The sequence below is a fragment of the Schistocerca cancellata genome, chromosome 5 (genome assembly GCF_023864275.1).
Source record: "Schistocerca cancellata isolate TAMUIC-IGC-003103 chromosome 5, iqSchCanc2.1, whole genome shotgun sequence".
Classification (NCBI taxonomy): domain Eukaryota; kingdom Metazoa; phylum Arthropoda; class Insecta; order Orthoptera; family Acrididae; genus Schistocerca; species Schistocerca cancellata.
In genome coordinates this window covers 71,528,737-71,550,711 of record NC_064630.1, presented here as the reverse complement: position 1 = coordinate 71,550,711, position 21,975 = coordinate 71,528,737, and the positions used below count along the sequence as shown (strand labels likewise).

Genomic DNA, 21,975 nt, shown 5'->3' with positions numbered 1-21,975 from the left:
TACAGAAATTCGTAATTATTGATACATGTTCAATCACCCGAAAGTTCCTAAATGCAATATAACATATACCGTACAGTTAAAAGGAAGTCACGCTTGATCAAGGTCCGCGGCACTTTCCATTTTTGACCAGACATAACGTCTGAGAAAAGAAAGAAAGAAAGAACAATAATAATATGCGTTTGCTTGTATTTATCGTTCAAAATTAATTTACTACATTTTGGTACACAGTGTGGGCTGATATGATGTAAATATCAATTCCCTAATCAATTCTATTCAGTCCCTATTTGGCACCCAACGTTGGGTGACCCTACTAGCAGTTCAGTTCATAACATCACCATATGTTGTAATGGAAAGTCTCTAGGAACACCTACGACGTTTAGTAATAATGTTTTAACCGTCAACCAGAAAGAGAGTTACTTATTTTATTGTTGTTGTTGTATCTACGTAAGTGCATGTCTGATACATATTCAAATCTCCACGCCTGCCGCTACAAGTGTCAAAAGGAAATGCCACAGCTTATCTTTACTTTACACATGCTTTCCACCATAGAAAGAGGCGGGGAGCATTCTGTTGTCAGTAGGGAAGCAGTAACAGCAAAATAGGTCGTCAGGGGGGTTCAGTGACTTGGAATGTGCTCTAAGTCACTGGAAGTCAGCTGGGTAATAAACCCATCAGAGACGTTTCCACCCTCCTAAAGATACCCAATTGACTGTTGCTGATGTGACTGTAAAGTAGAAACGCGAAGGAAAACTACAGCTAAACTAAAAGCACGTAGGTCTCATGTACAGAAGCACAGGTGCCCTTGAGCGATGCGGGGAGTGGTTGCCAAAATATCATGGAATCAGCGAAAAGAATTACTCGTAAGTGCCAAAGCATTACCAACAGTTCAGTTAGGACAATGAATGTGCGCAGGGACTTAAAAAGAATAGGTATGATCATCGAGCCGCTCCTTAGAATCAATACATTTCTGTAGTTAGTAACGAATCACGATAGACTGTGACAAACCGACGGAAACATTAGGGTTTGGCGAATGCCTGCAGAGCGTTACTTGTCATCTTGTGTAGTGGCTTATACGAAGTACGGAAGAGGCGGTGTTATGGTATGAGAGTGTATTTGACAGTTAGATGATGAGGATGATGATGATGACGTTTGGATTGTGGGGCGATCAACTGCGCCGTTATCAGCACTCGTACAAATTCCCAACCATTTCTCAGTCCAATCTTGCCACTTGCATGAATGACGATGAAATGATGAGGACAACATAAACACCCAGTCACCTCTAGCCAGGAGAAAATCCCTGACCCCGCCGGGAGTCGAACCCGGGACCCCGTGCTCCGGAAGCGAGAACGCGACCGCGGGATCACGAGCTGCGGACTGACAGTTAACGCCGCCATCTTACTGCGGATAAGAAAACGCAAAATGTGGAAAGATATGAACTGTGTGCCGTAGGAGAACCGTTCGAAGACGATGATTGTTTGTCTCAGCAAGTCATTGCCACGTGTCATACAACATTACTTATGGTGCATTCTGGAAATGCCAGAAATCCGAAATGAACTCAATGAAACACTTTCGGGATGCGATAGAAGGCTGACTTTAACGCTTAACATTACTATATACTCTGGTTTCGGCGGTAAAGGGAGGATGAGCTGGCATTTCTCTACAGGCATTTAGAATTCAGACAGTTGAAAGTGTCTTCACTATGGTTGAGAACGTCATAAAAATTAGGGTTAGATACACTTCATGTTAATGTCCATCAACAGGTGTCCGACTGCTTCTGAGCAGGTAATGTACGCTGTAAAGTGTTTACATGTAAGTGTTTGTTGGGTGTGAGACCACACAGACGCTGACCGTGCTCCCAGAGTAACCGGCGACAGGTGGACATGTTGCAGTCGTGCTGCTGTGTGCGGACCCCGGCACCGTCAGGGAGATCCTGCTCGCCGCCGAGGAGCTCAACATGGTGGGCAGCGGAGAGTACGTCTTCTTCAACGTCGAGCTCTTCAACAGGTGAGCAGAGGCAGTCGCAGGGCCGCACTTCTAGGCGTGTGGCTGTAGCATATCTCTCAATATATAGGTTGTCACTTAATCTTTTAAAGTACTGTAATACTTTGCTGCTAGCTTATTCCAAGGACTTTCTAGTTCTGTGCTCTTGGCGGACCTTGAACGTTTTGTAAATCACAAATGCTTGACGAAATAGTCTGTTCTGTATTTTATGTTATTATTGTACTTGCTTCCTGAAGCCTGAATTGCCACAACGAAATACACTCTGAGACAAAAGTGACCTACCACGGAGGAATTAACTGAATGAGACGGAAATCAGTAGATGTAATCCACACGTACAAACAAACAAATGATTGAAATTTCAGAAGAACTGGATGCCTTATTCAAGAGAAAGAGCGTAGGAAACCTAGAACGTCAATACATCTACATCTACATCTACATTTACATCTACATGGATACTCTGCAAATCACATTTAAGTGCCTGGCAGAGCGTTCAAAAACACCTTTACAATTCTCTATTATTCCAGTCTCGCATAGCGCACGGAAAGAATGACCACCTATATCTTCCCGTACGAGCTCTGATTTCCCTTATTTTATCTTGGTGATCGTTCCTCCCTGTGTAAGTCGGTGTAAACAAAATATTTTCGCATTCGGAAGAGAAAGTTGGTGATTGGAATTTCGTGAGAAGATTCCGCCGCAACGAAAAAGGCCTTTCTTTTAATGATGTCCAGCCCAAATCCTGTATCATTTCTGTGACACTCATTCCCACATTTCGCGATAGTGCAAAACGTGCTCCCTTTCTTTGAACTTTTTCGATGCACTCCATCAGTCCTATCTGGTAAGGACCCACACCGCGCAGTAGTATTCCAAAAGAGGACGGACAAGCGTAGTGTAGGCAGTCTCCTTAGTAGGTCTCTTACTTTTTCTAGGTGTCCTGCCAATAAAACGCTGTTTTGGTTAGCTTTCCCCACAACATTTCTGTGTTCCATCAAATTTAAGTTGTTCGTAACTGTAATACCTAGATATTTAGTTGAATTTACGGCTTTTAGATTACACCGATTTATCGTGTAACCGAAGTTTAACGAGTTCCTTTCAGCACTCATGTGGATGACCTCACACTTTTCGTTATTTAAAGTCAACAGGCACTTTTCGCACCATTCCGATATTTCTTCTACATTGTTTTGCAGTTTGTTTTGATCTTCTCATGACTTTATTAGCCGATAAACGACAGCGTCATCTGGAAACAGCCGAAGACGGCTGCTCAGATTGTCTCCCAAATCCTTTATATAGATAAGGAACAGAAAAAAATGGTTCAAATGGCTCTGAGCACTATGGGACTCAACATTTGAGGTCATCAGTCCCCTATAACTTAGAACTACTTAAACCTAACTAACCTAAGGACATTACACACATCCATACCCGAGGCAGGATTCGAACCTGCGACCGGAGCGGTCGCGCGGTTCCAGACCGAAGTGCCTAGAACCGCTCGGCCACACAGGTCGGCAGATAAGGAACAGCAAATGGCCTATAACAGTACCTTGGGGAAAGCCAGAAATGACTTCTGTTGTTCTCGATGACTTTCCGTCAGTTACTACGAACTGTGACCTCTCTGACAGAAATCACAGATCCAGTTACATAACCGAGACGATATTCCATAAGCACGCAATTTCACTACGAGCCGCTTGTGTGTTACAGTGTCAAAAGCCTTCCGCCTTCCGGAAATCCACAAATACGGAATCGATCTGAAATCCCTTGTCAATAGCACGCAACACTTCATGAGAATAATGAGCTAGTTTTGTTTCACGGGAACGATGTTTACTAAACCCATGTTGACTCAATAGCGAGTTTGTCAACCTCCGGGCCATATGGAAGCAGTTGTTCGGCTTGGCAATTGATTGATAGAGTTTTATGTCGTCCTGAAGGAAACCATGCCAATTTCTCTTCGACTAGCACGTTAGGTCATCAGAATCTCGAGTTGGTTGTAGGGCCCTGCCCGTAATGCTTTAACCTGTCTCTAGTGGAGAGAGGACCGGTGACCTTGTTGGCCAAGATAGTGTTTCCAAGTATCAAGACAAGCGGTAGAAACTCTCGCCGTGCGTGCGTGTGCATTGTCTTACTGAAATGTAGGCCCCGGAGTTCTTGCCATGGAAGACAACAATATAGGGCGCAGAATATCGTCGGCGTTGAGCTGCGTTGTAAGGCTGCCGCATGTGACAACCAAAGTTGCCCTGCTATGAAAGGTGATGGCATCCCAGATCATCGCTCCTGACTATCAAGTCGTATGGCGGGCGTCGATCAAGCTATTATCCCACAGCTGTCGGGCGAGTCTCCAGACAAGCCTTCGTTGATCATCGGATCTTAATTTGAAGGGGACCTCGCCACTGAAGGCAGTTCTAGTGCAGTAAATGAGAACTCAGGCCGAAGACGTGTATTGAGACGCCCTGGACATTGGTGGGATACTAAGCTACCTGTCACTCGTCGTACGACCCAACAACCAGAATTGACGGTGTGGGTTGCCATTACCTTTCAGAGCAGGACCCTTTTGTTTGTACCCGCGGCACCCTTACGGCACCTCGACGATGTTCAAAGCCCCGTTTTGTTGTCCTTTATGATGAGACATCCTGGGCTTACATTTCAGCAAGATAACACAAGCCCACACGAGACGAGAGTTTCTACTGCTTGCCTACATGCTTGCCAAACCCAACCTTGACCATCGAGGTCGCCAGATCTATCCCAACTGAGAACGTCCGGAGCATTATGTGCAGGGCCATCCGACCAGCTATAGATTTTGACGATCCAACGTGGCTACTGGACTGAATTGGGAACGGTATCGTTTAGGAGGACATCTAACAACTCTTATCAACCAGCGCCAAGCTGAATAACTGTTTGCATAGAGACCAAAGGTGGGCCGAGGCGTCATTTACTTGCCAGCCTTGTGTCGCTCTTTGTCTTGAATAAGCCATCCTATATTTCTCAAACTAAAATCGTATGTATCATATCTACCGATGTCCGTGCCACTCAGATAATTCCTTCGTGGTGTGTGTTTTTTGTCTTAGTGCGTATTTTGTGGGGGAGACTGTTGCTCCTTGGTGCACTTTTCATATTTTTGCGTCCAGCGAAGCCTGTAACAGAAGTTTAACATTTTTTCTTATTCCATTTTTAAATGACATCATTCCCTTCATGTGTGCTGCAATTTTTTTCCTGAAAGTACAGAAACTACTCCTGGAAAGTAAGGGTTCTCAAAATGCTGAAAGCCATACCAAGGTATGTGTAGTCATTTACATAGACACAAATATTCCGTTCAAATCCAAATTGTTGCAGTCGAGGGTACCATGGCACTATTGTATTTAATAATCTAAGGGCTACTGTTGTGGGTTGGCAAGAGAGCCAACCCGGTACTACTACAGGAAGCCGAAAGGCACGCGTTTTAGCTCACGCAGGCTGGCGTGAGGTCTGGAACAGCACAAGGAAATTAGACTTAGAAAAAACTGACGTAGCTGGTGGAATACTTAACTTTAATCCATAAATGGTGAGCGTCGCTCCTGACGGTACATGTTTTACAGTATCAATAGTAACTGGTAATGGCGCCTTGCTAGGTCGTAGCAAATGACTTAGCTGAAGGCTATGCTAACTATCGTCTCGGCAAATGAGAGCGTATTTTGTCCGTGAACCATCGCTAGGAAAGTCGGTTGAACAACTGGGCGAGTGCTAGGAAGTGTCTCTAGACCTGCCGTGTGGCGGCGCTCGGTCTGCAATAACTGATAGTGGCGACACGCGGGTCTGACGTATACTAACTGACCGCGGCCGATTTAAAGGCTACCACCTAGCAAGTGTGGTGTCTGGCGGTGACACCGCAGTTACATTACTAATCTACTACACGCCAATCAGCACTAAGCTAAACCTAATTAATAGTAAATTTCATCAAAAAACAGTTACAAGCTAAATCCATTTTGGAATCGAAATTACATAAATTCACTTCATTTGGAAGGTATAAAATATCTACAAGACTGACGAAATGTTGGTTAAACGTCCATGCATTATGTAACGTGTTTTACGCATGTAGCCTACTTAATTTTGCTCATTAGTAAATTGTGTAACTGAAGAATTAACAATATCCTCCAAATTACTTTCATGTATTATACAGCACTTAAATATGTAGAATTCATAATAACTAAAAACTGTGCTCAAATCAATCTCTCATATATTTTTAACAGCAAAAAAGATAGAAAATTCCGTAAACTGCTCACGCGATTCTAAAGTCAGTCTTCGATTATAACATTGACTAATGCACATCACGTGGTCCTAGGTATATTATCCTTCTAGTGTATCAATCTCCACTAATTTCCTCATCTACATCCTGACTGCTCCTTACGCAAGGGTTTCAATTGGAATTTGAACGTATGAAGTTCATAGCGCACAATAGTTCGAATGTTTATTTCAGAGAAATGTAATGAGATTTCTCTGCTACCGTTAGACGTGCTAGACGAATTGTAATATGAAAACATTGCTTTTAGTTCGATTCAACTAAAAGCTTTAAATAGTTTTCAAAACGGATCTTTCGTTTGAAGCAGATTTTTGGTTGAAATTTCGCGGCATATACGTTGAAAATCAGTTTTATTTAATATTAAAATAGCCGATTTGTCTGAATCAGTGAACATTTAATTTTCAGAGGTCCTAGAAATAAGTTTAATGTCGAAATAATGACCACATTATTGATTCGCACTAAATGATTTATCTTTGTGTCTAGAAGTACCATTCTCGGAAAGGACAGTACTTTAAAAGTGGTTGAAACGTCTACACTGTCATTATATATGTGTAATTATAAGAGTATTATATTAATAGAAGTCAGACGTAGACTGTAGCAGAACGCGTCCATTTCTGTAATTATATCTTGACTATGTATTTCTTGGGAAATTTGTATGACACACTGTAATGAGGTGCAACAAGTCAGTTACAAATCATGTGAGCTAATTCACGTGTAAATTTAGTTACACACTCACTTAAGACTCTATATATATGCAATAGTAAAAGTAAGAAACTTTTTGCACAAAATAGGCAACAAGATTTTAAACACAATAGACGGTTTGCATTATTCCTTGCCATATCCTCCTAATTTTAATATGTACTCATAAATAATTAATCATGTACGTATCTATGCAAAAAAAATTAATTGCATCTTGCGATTTTGCGTTGTTCTGTTACTGTGATCCTATATTGCCATGTCACTGTGCGTCAGTCTTTATCTTATCTCTATTTGTGTATAAAATAATTGATTTAACTGTTTATTGCCTCGCACTGTCGTGATTTTGTCGGATTTCGCAAGTAAATACTGTTCAGCTAAACAGATTGCCGTTAAGAAGAGATAATGAACATCTTCTTTCGCAGAATCAAGATACGAGATTCATAAATGCCAGTGATCTTTATGTAGCACAATTCTGTTCTTACACTCTCATCATGTTGCTGTATTTGCTAGTGTCTATTTTATCTTCCACCCGTACATATACAGAATAATAATATTGTCCTTCATCCACTAAACTCTGCCGAACTGAGAACGGAAGCCATTTCGCAACTCCAGACAACTGACCTCAAAAGGTTTTTCCCTGACGTCATTCCCACTGCGTGCAAGTGTTGTCTGCCTGACACCCGTAGAAGCCCGCCGTGCAAATGGCCCCTCGCACCATTTTCCATCTCACCAGAATTCTCCAACACTGTTGGCCAAATCTAAACATGAACGAGCCAGTCGTGGTATGCGGAGACACTACCGAATTATGCAACAATTTTTTTGCTAATAGATTTCGCAACTTACGAAACTAAGCTCGCCCTATTTCTCCACGAGATCCACAGCGCTGTAAACAACAGGGCTCAGGTTTATGTCGTGTTCGTTGACATCAGAAAGTCATATGTCACCGTCCCGGACTTCCACATAGTGAAAAATACGAGCTTACCCGATATCGGACGATATTTGCGACTGGATTCAGGACTTCCGTGCAGACAGAACTCAACATATCGCTGTTAATGGAACAAAATCTACGGACGTAATGGTAGTTTCCGCAGTATTTCAAGGCGATTTGACATCACCATTACTGTTTACAATGTGTATAAATGATCTAGTACAAAGCGTCGGAAGCTCTTTAACGCTGTTATAACATGATACGGCTGTCTGTAAGAAAGTAGCAACGCCAGAAGAAAATACCAATCTAAAAAATAACATACACCACATTGATGAATAGTGCAGTCTCTGGCAGTTGAACCTGAACGTAAATAAATGAAACATTGTGTGTCATAGGAAAAGAAATCCGCTACTGTACAACTATTCTATTGATGACACATTATTAGAAACAGAATCTCGCGTAAGATGTCTAGGAGTAAATATGCAGAGTAACCTTAAGTTCTATGGCAAAATACAATAAATAGCAGAAGACCATACGCCAGACTGAGATTCATAGAAAGAATCTTGGGGAAATGAAACTAGTCCGTTAAATGAATGGCTCATGAGGCGCTTGTTAGTTCGATTCTACAGTATTTTTCATCAATCTGGGACCGTTACCAGGAAGGACTGATACGAGGTGCATTCAAGTTCTAAGGCCTCCGATTTTTGTCTCCGGACTGGAAAGAGATAGAAACATGCGCATTGTTTTAAAATGAGGCCGCGTTCATTGTCAATACGTCCCAGAGATGGCAGCACAGTACGGCAGATGGAATTTTACCGCCAGCGGCGAGAATGAGAACTGTTTTAAATACTTAAAACGGCGACGTTTTCCTTACTTGAACGGCGTGCAATCATTCGTTTTCTGAATTTGCGTGGTGTGAAACCAATTTAAATTCATCGACAGTTGAAGGAGACATGTGGTGATGGCGTTATGGATGTGTCGAAACTGCGTTCGTGGGTGCGACAGTTTAATGAAGGCAGAACATCATGTGACAAACAACCGAAACAACCTCGGGCTCGCACAAGCCGGTCTGACGACACGATCGAGAAAGTGGAGAGAATTGTTTTGGGGGATCACCAAATGACTGTTGAACAGATCGCCTCCAGACTTGGCATTTCTGTGGGTTCTTGTGCACACAATCCTGCATGACGACCTGAAAATGCGAAAAGTGGCATCCAGGTGGGTGCCACAAATGCTGCCAGATGACCACATGGCTGCCCGTGTGGCACGTTGCCAAGCAATGTTGACGCGCAACGACAGCATGAATGGGACTTTCTTTTCGTCGGTTGTGACAACGGATGAGACGTGGATGCCATTTTTCAATCGAGTAACAAAGCGCCAGTCAGCTCAATGGAAGCACACAGATTCACCGCCACCAAAATAATTTCGGGTAACCACCAGTGCTGAAAAAATGATGGTGTCCATGTTCTGGGACAGCGAGCGCTTTCCAAAGGACACTGCGGTAACAGGTGCAGCCAACGAAAATGTTTTGAAGAACAAAAGAACAAATTCCTTCCTGCACTGCAACAAAAACGTCCGGGAAGGGCTGCGTGTGTGCTGTTTCACCAAGACAACGCACCCGCACATCGAGCTAACGTTACGCAACAGTTTCTTCGTGATAACAACTTTGAAGTGATTCCTCATCCTCCCTACTCACCTGACCTGGCTGCTAGTGACTTTTGGCTTTTTCCAACAATGAAAGACACTCTCCGTGGCTGCACATTCACCAGCCGTGCTGCTATTGCCTCAGCGATTTTCCAGTTGTCAAAAGAGACTCCTAAAGAAGCCTTCGCCGCTGAAATGGAATCATGGCGTCAGCGTTGTGAAAAATGTGTACGTCTGCAGGGCGATTACGTCGAGAAGTAACGCCAGTTTCATCGATTTCGGGTGATCAGTTAGTTAGAAAAAAAATCGGAGGCCTTAGAACTTGAATGCACCTCGTAGAACATATAGAGGAGATTCATCGAAGAGCGGCGCGTTTCGTCAAGGGATCGTTTGGTCGGCGTCAGAGCATTACAGAGATGCTAAACAACTTCTAGTGTCAGTAGCTACAACAGAGTCGTTCTGCCTCGCAGAGAGACTTAGTACAGAAATTTCGAGATAGTACTTTCCTGGAAGAATCGGACAACTTATGTAGCAATCGTTACAAGGGAGGCGGTGGCCTTCACGGAGAGATTTATTATTGGAATTTCGAGAAAGTACTTTCCGAGAAGGGTCGGACAACATATTACTTCCTCCCACATATCCGGCACCCACGAAAACATACGTTTTTCATGTTAGGTACCTACTGCGAATTACTCCATATCAGTGACCTCAGTAGTCATTAGACTTCGTGGGAGAGCAGAATGGGGTGCTGCGCGGAACTCGCAGACTTCGAACGTTGTCAGGTGACTGGGTGTCACTTGTGTCATACGTCTGTACGCGAGATTTCCACACTCCTAAACATCCCTACGTCCACTGTTTCCGATGTTATAGTGAATTGTAAACGTGAAGGGACACGTACAGCACAACAGCGTGCAGGCCGACCTCGTCTGTTGATTGACAGAAACTGCCGACAGTTGAAGAGGGTCTCAGTGTCTAATAGGCAGACATCTAGGCAGAGCATCACAGAGGAACTCCAAACTGAATTACGATCCACTGCAAGTACTGTGGCAGTTAGGCGGGAGGTGAGAAAATTTGGATTTCATGGCCGAACGGATGCTCATGAGCCACACATCATGCCGGTAAATGCCTAACGACGCCTCACATTGGACGACTGAATATTTCAAAAAGGTTGTGTGGAGTGACGAATCATGGTACACAATGTGACGATCCGATGGCAGGGTGTGGGTATAGCGAATGCCCGGTGAACGTCATCTGTCATTGAGTGTGTAAACTCCCCGCAAAGGATGATAAATGAAAATATGTGAGCCAAGCGTAGCCTCGCCACAAAAAATAGTAATAATTAAATGAATTTTTCTAATATTGTAACCTCTGAACAAAATTGGCTCCGATTTATAGTCTCTGTGCAAAGAATGCATTTACACTTAATATTCCCACAAAATTCATTTCTCATTTAATCTCAAGTTCAAAATAAAAAAATTAGTAACCTGATAAATTTTATAAGGACAGCAGCGCTGGCCTTCGGCCCTGTATTCTGAATAAAAAAAGCAAAAATTCTTATCTCAATAAAACTGCAATTATATCCGCTCTTAATTACTCATTTTTCGACACAGCTTCGTGCAATGCTGGCATATATTTTATTTTTATTTTTGGATGCAATGATAATGCATTGGAAATTCTTTAAATTGAAATGAATGCTTTTCTTTAAAAGAGTTGCTTTATATTATCAAAATTATTATTGGGGCATTTTTTTTGGAACAAATTAAATTACAATTAACATACATTATTAAATATGCGCAAGGCTGCTTCTTTACCTTCTACAACAATACTCATCCACCAGAGCCCTGACCAGAGTCGCGAGCAGAGCACACAGCCGACGCATGCCGACTCCCGCCGACTAGCGCGGACTAGCACGGACTGACGACGACTACTCACTCGCTACTACTACTGTCCACTCGCGCGTTCAAGCGCAGACTAGCAACAGCTAACGATAAACTACTCTCTGGTCAGAGATTCTGTCATGCCTCGCCCATCGCTGGCAATGTGTACGTCTTTCAAGTGTTGTGCCAATAGTAAAATTTGGAGGCGTTGGTGTCATAGTGTAGTCGTGTTTTTCATGGAAGGGGCTTGCACCCCCTGTTATTTGGCGTGCCACTATCACAGCATAGGCCTACGTTGATATTTTAAACACCTTCTTGCTTCCCACTGTTCAAGAACAAATGGGGGATGGTGATTCCATCTTTCAACACGAAGTCGGAGTTGTGTCGGAGTTGTTACACGACAAAAGATCCCTGTAATGGACTGACGTGCACAGAGTCCTGACCTGAATCCTATTGGACATCTTTGGGATGTCTTGGAACACTTCGTGCCAGACCCCACCGGCTGACATCGATACCTGTCCTCAGTGCAGCGCTCCGTAAGGAATGGGCTGCCATTCCCCAAGAAACGTTCCAGCAGCTGGCTGAACGTATGCGTGCGATAGTGGAAACTGTCATCAAGGCTAGGGGTAGGCCAACACCACGTTGAATTCCAACACTACCGATGGAAGACGCCACAAACCTGTAAGTCACTTTCAGCCAAGGGTTCGCAAACTTTTGATCACTAGTGTAGATCTTGCTAAATGACTACGATAAAAATTTCAATAAATTAGACCTAATACAAAGGTTTACCGATTCATGCACCATTCGGAAACTGAACAGGTAAGGCGAGGGGGGGGGGGGGGATTACCCTCCGCTTGCAGAGTAGCGATGCAGATGTGCATGTAGATTAAATAAAGCCTCGCGACTAGATCAGATGAGGCACAGACCTGAAGTCATGTACCACTGACGCGCAAAGTACAGCGTCCTCGCCCTGTGCGGACTGGTTTCGCGCGTTATGTTGGCAGCATGGACAGCAGCGATGACGTGACGCAGCCGTGGCTGGTGCCCGGGGAACCCCCGGAGCGCAACGAGCGCGCGCGCCGGGCCTACGAGGCGCTGCTGACGGTGACGGCGGCGACGCCGCACAGCGACGCCTACCGCAGCTTCTCGCAGCAGGTGAAGGAGGTGGCTCGCGCCGACTACAACTACACCTTCGGCTCCGAGACCATCTCGACGTTCGTGACGGCCTTCTACGACGCCGTGCTGCTGTACGCCATCGCCCTCAACGAGACGCTCTTCTACGGCGGTTCTGAGATGGACGGACAGGCCGTCGTCCGCAGGATGTGGAACAGGACCTTCGCAGGCAAGTGGTCTTCAAGTTCTAATTTCGGTGCGCACTTGTCTGGATCGTGCTATATGTCTATTAAGGGGCACGTTCAAGAAAAACTGACACTACTTATAGATGCACCAACTCAAAACGTTCAAGATACAAAAGTGAAATTATGTAACCTCCCTTACATAAAATTGACATACGTTCTCTTAAGTTCCTTAGATGATATATATTTAATTTTTTTCATGGAATTTAAAAACTGTATCAAAAAAGTAATATTTGTGTCTTTTTCTCAGAAACTATTAAAGAGATTTCTACAAAATTTCCTGTTTTGTCTCTTTGCATATGGCAAGCTTCTCTGATGAAGGTTTTTGAATATAACGAGTAGGTGAATTATAATATTTTTGATTCTAATTCTGTAAGCAATTCGCTCCATATCTTTGTTTGGATTCAGAACTTAAAAATTTGCTCTTGAGACAACGTTTAATGGGTTTATAGAAATAAGTGTCGAAAATTTCGTAATTGTAGCCTTCATAGATTTAGAAAAAAAGATACATAAACTTTGAAATACATAATTTTAAGTAACTGAAATTTAAAGCTCAACATAACATTTTTTCTATGTCACCTCTTTAGAATGTCCGAGATTTGCACTCATGGCCCTTGTCCTTTCAATGCTTCTGTTCTGGTTTCTTGTTTTCTGCCTTCCTTCCCTTACCAGATGTTCATTTGACCTTTCGGCTGCAGGGAGGCGCTGTACGTTTATTTTTCTCAAGGTATTTTGACTGAAATTTCGTATCTTAAAGAAGTTTATTTTTCTCAAGATATTTTGACTGAAATTTCGTATCTTAAAGCGCATTGTCTCTAATATATCCATCAGCTCTATGTTTCTACTCTGTATATACAAGAACTAAGCTGCAATTCTAACAGCTACAACAGACGAAAATGTGGCAAAACAAGAACTGCTTCTTCATAACGAAGGAGCTAATTTGTTATTGTTTCTAAGATCGCGAACAGTCAATGATGATTAATAAAACCGAGTAGTACACATCACAGCCTGTAGATGTACTGATTGAGTCAGGTGAAGAGAAACTGATACAACTGTGAAATTCATGTCACCTATCTGTTATAATCTCATCAAAATGTTTGGCATCGATTGGAAAATTTCGTGTAATTAGTCCACCAGTACTTCACCGCCATGCTATTACGCTGCTTGCTATTTGATGCATGAATAGTCCACCTCCTCCTATTATCTATTGCGTGCACCCAACATCTTGCATTTTACATCTTTAAAGTATTTTCAAAGTTGAAATAGTTCACGGTTGAAGTGACTGATTTGGGGGGGGGGGCCGGGGGGGGGGCGGGGGGGGGGCGGCGTCGCGCTTTTGTTTTATCTCCCCCCTCTCCCACTGATCTGCCGTCCGCGCCCAGCATCCCTACCCCCACTCCTCCCTCCGACACAGTGCTCCGACCTACGTGTGGGGCCACACCTGTGCTTGCCGTTCGTCCACATTCCTCTACGTCATTTCGATGTCTGATTTCTCATTTCTGTTTCGAGCACCTTAATGCCTTACTCATAATGTATCCGCTAACATGATTTATCGGCGGTTCGCTTACTCGAATCTAACAGATTTCTTAATGACGCAGTCCCAGAACTTTTACTCTATTTCATAACCTTATTGTGGTCGTAGCCATTCCATGTAATTACTTCGGGCAGTGTTCTGCTACTGCCGGATTTTTTAAGCTGCTGCGATCTAGGGTGCCTTTGGTGTTCCCGTCCGACCTATGCATGTCTCATCACATTGATAGAGCATCTGATAGACAACGGATTTCAGTTGTCCACATTACCAAGCATTGCCCGTGTTGTTTTTGTGGCGCGTTGTCCGGGAAGATAGGACAAATTCTCCGGAAACACCAAGTGAAGACGATCTTCCGCCCACCAGCCAAAACACTCCCCTTTTCCTTGGCGTGAGGGAGGCACAGCCTGCATTGCCGAACGAGGGACCCAGTTTTGTGGGGTAGAGATAATAAGAACAAGTTAGAGGGTTAAAGTGTGTTAGTAACTAATTAAGTTTTATAAAAGACCATGATGGACATAAAAATATTGCTCAATTGATAATTTTGAATTGCACTGTATCTTTCTTTCTTTCTTTCACTGACACCATAGTCCCGCAGCGATCGCAGGGTCGGCGTGGTTACAACGGATTTGGGAAGGTTACTGTTAGGGGTGGCTGGATGCCCTTTCTGCCACCACACCGAAACCCCCCAGGACGGAATCAGTGTACCCCAGCCGTCTGCGTCTAGTGTAAATCGTGAAATAGTGCGGACGTGTTGCTAATGTCTGCTACGCCTGTAACTGTGGCGGAACGTGGGGACCAGCCCGGTATTCACCTAGCGGGATGTGGAAAACCGCCCAAAAACCACATCCAGGCTGGCCGGCACACCGGCCCTCGTCGTTAATCCGCCAGGCGGTTTCGATCCGGGGCCGGTGCGCCTACCCGAGTCCAGGAAGCAGCGCGTTAGCGCTCTCGGCTACCCTGCTGTGTTTGCGTTGCACTGTATAAAGAGATATAAAAAAACAAGGCGCATCGAGGTCGTGCAATAGAGCTCCGAGACTTTTGGTTGTTTCTTCTGCTTTATTGCGGGAAGACTTGGAGAAATGTACGACGGTACATGATTGCTAGCACCGGTGACAACGAGAATGTACCGTTGCAAGAAAAACGACCTGCGGACGGCCTCGTGGCACTACCGACAGAGGAGACCATCGAGTTCGGCATAAGGCTGTGGCGCGTCGTACTGCATCTGCAGCGGCAATCCGAGCAGATGTTGGCACCATGGTGACTTAACGAACTGTTGCAAATCGGTTACTTCGAGGACAGCTCCTAGCCGGACGACCTGCAAAGAGCATTCCAATGACGCCAGACCACCACCATTTGCGACGTCAGTTGTTTCAAACGAGAAGTCATTCGAGGGCAAGGTGGAGGTCTGTTGTGTTTCCTAATGATAGCTTGCTCTGCCTCGGTGCCAGAGATGGCCGTGCGTTGGTTAGATGGAGACCAGCTGAGGACCAGTAACCAACCTGTCTGGTTGCTACACACACTGGACCTACACATGCAGTTATGGTCTTCGGTGCGATTTAGTATGGCGGCAGGAGCACTGCCATGGTTCTCCCACGCACCGCGACTGCAAATCTGTATGCCAGTCTGGTGATTCGAGCCGTTGTGCTGCCAATCATTGTTCAAATGGCTCTGAGCACTATAGGACTTAACATCTGTGGTCATCAGTCCCCTAGAACTTAGAACTACTTAAACCTAACTAAACTAAGGACATCACACACAGCCATGCCAGAGGCAGGATTCGAACCTGCGACCGTAGCAGTCGCACGGTTCCGGACTGGGCGCCTAGAACCGCGAAACCACTGCCAATCATGAACAGGGTATTTCACAACAGGATAGCGCTCGCGCACACACCACTGATGTAACGCAACATGATCCACAGAGTATCGACATATTGCCATGACCTGCTTGATCATCTTATTTGTTTCCAATCGAGCACGTCACCTTAGGGTGACAGTTACACAAATAGGATTAAACATTCTTGTATTGTCAGTCCAAGCGCAACTGGCGTGAACCTCTATCCCACAAACTGGCATTCGGCACCTGTACAACACTGTGGATTCACGTTTGCATTCTTGCACTGAACATACAGGCGATTACACCAGTTGTTATTGTACCAGCATTTTACCTTTGCAGTGGCTTATCTGGGGCTCGCATTAACCTGCCATCTTGTAGTGTCAGTCACTTGAATATGTTACCTGGAAAAATGTATTCCAGAAATTCCATTGCTCAACATGAATTATTTTTTGGTGTTGTGATTTTTTTTCAGACAGTGTAGAAAAAGTGTTATTGGTGGTTCCAAACAGAGATGGCATGAGTAACACTAACTCACGAAGGTGGAACAGCCTTAAAAGCTTATCCCTGAAACTGAATATGATGGAGACAAATGCTAAAAAGTGTGAGGCTTAACATATTAAACTGATGTACCCGTTGTGTGGATGTATTATACGAGAGAATAGGTCTGGGGTACACAATAAAATAACCAACTTTCTTCACAAATATCTATCCAGAAGTATCGGTTCACGGTCATTTGCAGATTCTCACCATTGGACTATCACTCGGGGGTACAAAAAGCAAGATTTCAGAATGGAAAACATTTTGAGTCCACTGCAGAAGCTACAGCAGCCGTAAAAAAATATTTGGTATACCCCTCATAATCGGATTTCAGAGACAGACGCTAATCGCTGACGAAACCTTGGACAATATACTTTTACATAAAGAGGGACTAAGAAGTCTACAAATATGTGCATTTCTGACCTAAAAATCGTATTTCCCTGCAAGGGCAACATGTTCTTTCGATTATCTCAAAAACGAAGCGTTCTTTGTTTATAAGTGTGATATGCTTGAGTATATTTGTTCCGTTACCCCTTGCTGACGCAAATCTCACGGACAAGATGCTTAGTTTCCCGTGCTAATATATGTTAAATTTTCATATTTATTCATTCCCGTGTGTTCTTTGCATGTGTTTAGATATTGAAGATGGGTAAAGGATAGTGCCTCAGTTACCTGTGTGACATAGTTTTGAGTTACATTTTACCGTCTGCTGTTTCCTAGATTTTAACACTGATTACTAGTGTTCGTTTTATAGAACGTTGTAACACGAATTTACTTTATAAGTCTCCACGTTCACCGGATATACTTTTCTTCTATGTACGTTTGCAAATGCCCATACATGTACTGTAGCCTGAACCTATAATTCATCCTATCTATTTAGGCATACCAAGTTTATCAAGTGACATAAAAGGATGTTGTCTGGAGGAAACGGATGTAATGAAAGCAATTCTGCATCACTGGTTTCCTTCAGAGGCGACTGTAGTATCTCAGATAATTTCCAGGAACGCCGGTGTGGTTTATTTGAGGTGTATTTCCTTCGCGTTCCTTGTCCGTCTGACCAGATTCTCTCCAATTGCCACACGATCGATCGGACCTTTCTTCCTTACCTGGTTGACTAACAGCTGATCAATGCGCTGAACTAAGGCTTTATAGAAAATTGTACACGTCTCTCTACCACATTTACAGGATTTCAAAGGCATATTTTCAGGGTCAACAAGGCTCTCTGATCATTCAATCTCCATTGGTCTTGCAAGGGTAAAAAATTTATTGGAGGAAAATCTTTCTTTACTGGTACAGTCACTTAGGCGAATCCTCGAGGCCCTGTACACCTATAGTTAAAATCTCCCTTCAAGATCATATGGACGTGAAGAATTTTTATTCTTTACGGGTAAAAGGCTCCTAGAAAGACAAACTAGGATTTCATGGTGTCTAGAGGTCCAAATACACTTAACCGCCAAAGAAACTGGTGTAGGCATTGAAACGTCCCCTTAGAACAATTTATACAGGACTGTGCTTAAACTGACACACAATATTTTTAGCGCAACGCAATCTGACTATCAAAGATCCCTGCAAAAGAATGGCCGTGAGTAACATTAAACTATACCTTTCGGAAATCACTTACCTCACAAAAATCTTCATTACTCGAACTACTGCAACACAGCGAGCGTGAAACGTCCCCTTAGAAAAATTTTTACAAGACTGTGCTTAAACTGACACACAATGTTTTTTTAGCGCAACGCAATCTGACTTTCAAAAATCCCTACAAAAGAATGGCCCTGACTAACATTAACCTATACCTTTCACAAATCACTTACCTCACAAAAATCTTCGTTACTCGAACTACTGCAATACAGCGAGCGCCACTACTGCCAGCTAAATAAAAGATTCAAACTACAGAAGGCACTAACTACTGATAGGGATAGTTAACAAATGAAAGATATTAATAGAGAACAAACAATATATTTACCTTAATAGTCATAATATATATAGCAGTTCATGACAAATTACAAAACTCCGCCATCTCTCTCCTCACATCCACCACTGCTGGCGGCTCACCTCCAACTGCGCAACTCTACGCGCTGTTCACATCCAGCTGCCGCTGCCCAACACTACAATGGCAGACAACAATGCAAACTAGCCACAGGCTGCACACAGCACAGCCAGTGATTTTCATACAGAGCGCCACGTGGCATTACCAATATAAAAATCTAAACAGCCTACTTACAGCATGCGTATTCAAATACAGAGATATGTGAACAGGCAGAACACGGTGCTGCGGTCGGCAACGCCTATATAAGACAACAAGGGTCTGGCACAGTTGTTAGATCGGTTACTGCAGCTACAATGGTAGGTTATCAACATTTAAATGAGTTTGAAAGTGATGTTGTACTCGGCGCACAAGCGCTGGGAGACATCATCTCCGAGCTAGCGATGAAGTGGAGATTTTCCAGTACGACCATTTCACAAGTGTACCGTGAATAACAGGAATCGGTAAAACATCAGATCTCCGGCATCGCTGCGGCCGGAAAAAAGATCCTGCAAGAGCAGGACTAATGACGACTAAAGAGAACGTGACAGAAGTGCAACCCTTCCGCAAATTGCTGGAGATTTCAATGCTGGGCCATCAACAAGTGTCAGCGTGCGAACCATTCAACGAAACATCATCGATATGGGCTTTAGGAGCCGAAGACCCACTCGTGTAGCCTTGATACACATACTTAAGCATCCTGTCTGATAATCTGCATCTATTCATGTCCTTTGTGCATTCCGACGGACTTGGGAAATTACAGCGGGACAATGCGACACTCCACGCGTCCAGAATTGCTACAGAGTGGCTACAGGAACACTCTTCTGAGTTTATATCCTTCCTCTAGCCACCAAACTCCACAGGCATGAACATTATTGAGTATATCTGGGATTCCTTGGAACGTACCGTCCTGAAGAGAGCTCCAACCCCCCGTACTCTTACGGTTTTATGGAGAGCCCTGCTGGATTCATTGTGTCAGTTCTCTCGAGCATCACTTCGGACATTAGTCGAGTCCATGTTCCGGCATTTCTGAGTACTGGCAGGGCCCCTGTACCAATTTCTTTGGCTCTTCAGTGTATATATCAGAAACTTTGACAGTGTGAAATGTCATTATATGAATATAACGGACTACGATATACAGGGTGAGTCACCTAACGTTACCGCTGGATATATTTCGTAAACCACATCAAATACTGACGAACCGATTCCACAGACCGAACGTGAGGAGAGGGGCTAGAGTAATTGTCTAATACAAACCATAAAAAATGCACGGAAGTATGTTTTTTATCACAAACCTACGTTTTTTTAAATGGAACCACGTTAGTTTTGTTAGCACATCTGAACATATAAACAAATACGTAATCAGTGCCGTTTGTTGTATTGTAAAATGTTAATTACATCCGGAGATATTGTAACCTAAAGTTGACGCTTGAAACCTCCGACGTTCAGTTGCGTTTTGTAACAAACACGGGCCACGGTCGGCGAGCAGTATCCGCAGGGACATGTTTACGATGACGACCTTGTTTACTAGTGTGGCTGTAGTGCACTGTTGTGGTTTGATCTAGGTGTCGCAGTGTCCGTATGTAGCGCTTGCTGCTATTGTTATTCTGCATTCGTCTCCGCACGCAGACCAACTGTAGTACACCGTGTTACCAGACGTCTGTAATAGTGTAGTGTTGTAGGAACTGTGACCATGTTGTATTCGAACTCTGAAAAGGCGGAGATGATACTCATCTATGGCGAGTGTCGACGAAATGCAGCTGAAGCCTGCAGGATGTATGCAGAACGGTACCCGGACAGAGAGCATCCAACGTGCCGCACATTGCAAAACATCTACCGCCAACTGTATGCAACAGGTATGGTCGTAGCACGCAAACGGGTCCGTAACAGGCCCGTCACAGGAGAAGCGGGTGCAGTTGGTGTGTTAGCTGCTGTTGCCATAAACACACATGAGTACACGGACATTGCGAGAGCCGGCGGACTGAGTCAAAGTAGTGTCATGCGCTTACTGCATCGTCACCGCTTTCACCCGTTTCATGTGTCGCTACATCAGCAATTACATGGTGATGACTTTAATCATCGAGTGCAGTTCTGTTCAAAAATGGTTCAAATGGCTCTGAGCACTATGGGACTCAACTGCTGTGGTCATAAGTCCCCTAGAACTTAGAACTACTTAAACCTAACTAACCTAAGGACCTCACACACATCCATGCCCGAGGCAGGATTCGAACCTGCGACCGTAGCGGTCGTGCGGTTCCAGACTGTAGCGCCTTTAACCGCTCGGCCACTCCGACCGGCTGCAGTTCTGTCAATGGGCATTAACAGAGAATGCGTTGCAGTTCTACCTGTTTACCGATGAAGCGGGTTTCACAAACCACGGGGCAGTGAATCTACGGAACATGCATTACTGGTCCGTGGACAATCCTCGCTGGCTCAGACAGGTAGAGCGACAGCGACCGTGGACTGTAAATGTATGGTGTGGAATCATGGGCGACAACCTCATTGGTCCTCACTTCATTGCAGGGGCCCAATCAGCTGCAACATACATCTCGTTTCTACAGAATGATCTGCCAACGTTGCTCGAAAATATCCCACTAGAAACGCGTCGACGTATGTGGTATCAGCATGTTGGTGCACCTGCATATTCCGCAGTTAACACTAGGCTGACCCTTGACAGGATGTTCGACGGGCGTTTCATAGGACGTGGAGGACGCATCAACTGGCCAGCCCCTTATACCTCTGGACTTCTTTCCGTGGGGTACGTTAAAGGAGAATGTGTACCGTGATGTGCCTACAACCTCAGAGGATATGAAACAACGTATTGTGGCAGCCTGCGGCGACATTACACCAGATGTACTGCGGCGTGTACGACATTCATTACGCCAGAGATTGCAATTGTGTTTAGCAAATGATGGCCACCACATTGAACATCTATTGGCCTGACATGTCGGGACACACTCTATTCCACTCCGTAATTGAAAACGGAAACCACGTGTGTACGTGTACCTCGCCCCTCATGGTAATGTACATGTGCGTCAGTGAGAAAGACCAATAAAAAGGTGTTAGCATGTGGACGTAATGTGCTGTTCCAGTCTCTTCTGTACCTAAAGTCCATCACCTTTCCCTTTGGATCCCTACGTAATTCGGTGCTCTCCGATACACACGATCGAACAGCGGAGGAGTGGTACTCAAGCGTCAACTTTAGGTTACAATATCTCCTGATGTAATTAACATTTTACAATGCAACAAACGGCACTGATTACGTATTTGTTTATATGTTCAG

At 44.1% G+C, this 21,975-nt stretch overlaps 1 protein-coding gene across 1 annotated transcript in view; it reads left to right on the top strand.

Moving 5' to 3' along the window:
- The first annotated feature begins 1,785 nt into the window (after positions 1–1,785).
- LOC126188367 (atrial natriuretic peptide receptor 1-like) overlaps positions 1,786–21,975 on the top strand; it is a 362,237-nt gene continuing 342,047 nt past the window's right edge. Inside the window, exons 1-3 of the mRNA XM_049929966.1 lie at positions 1,786–1,801; positions 1,890–2,004; positions 12,424–12,752. Coding sequence (XP_049785923.1) covers positions 1,786–1,801; positions 1,890–2,004; positions 12,424–12,752 — 460 coding nt within the window. The remainder of the gene's footprint in view (positions 1,802–1,889; positions 2,005–12,423; positions 12,753–21,975) is intronic.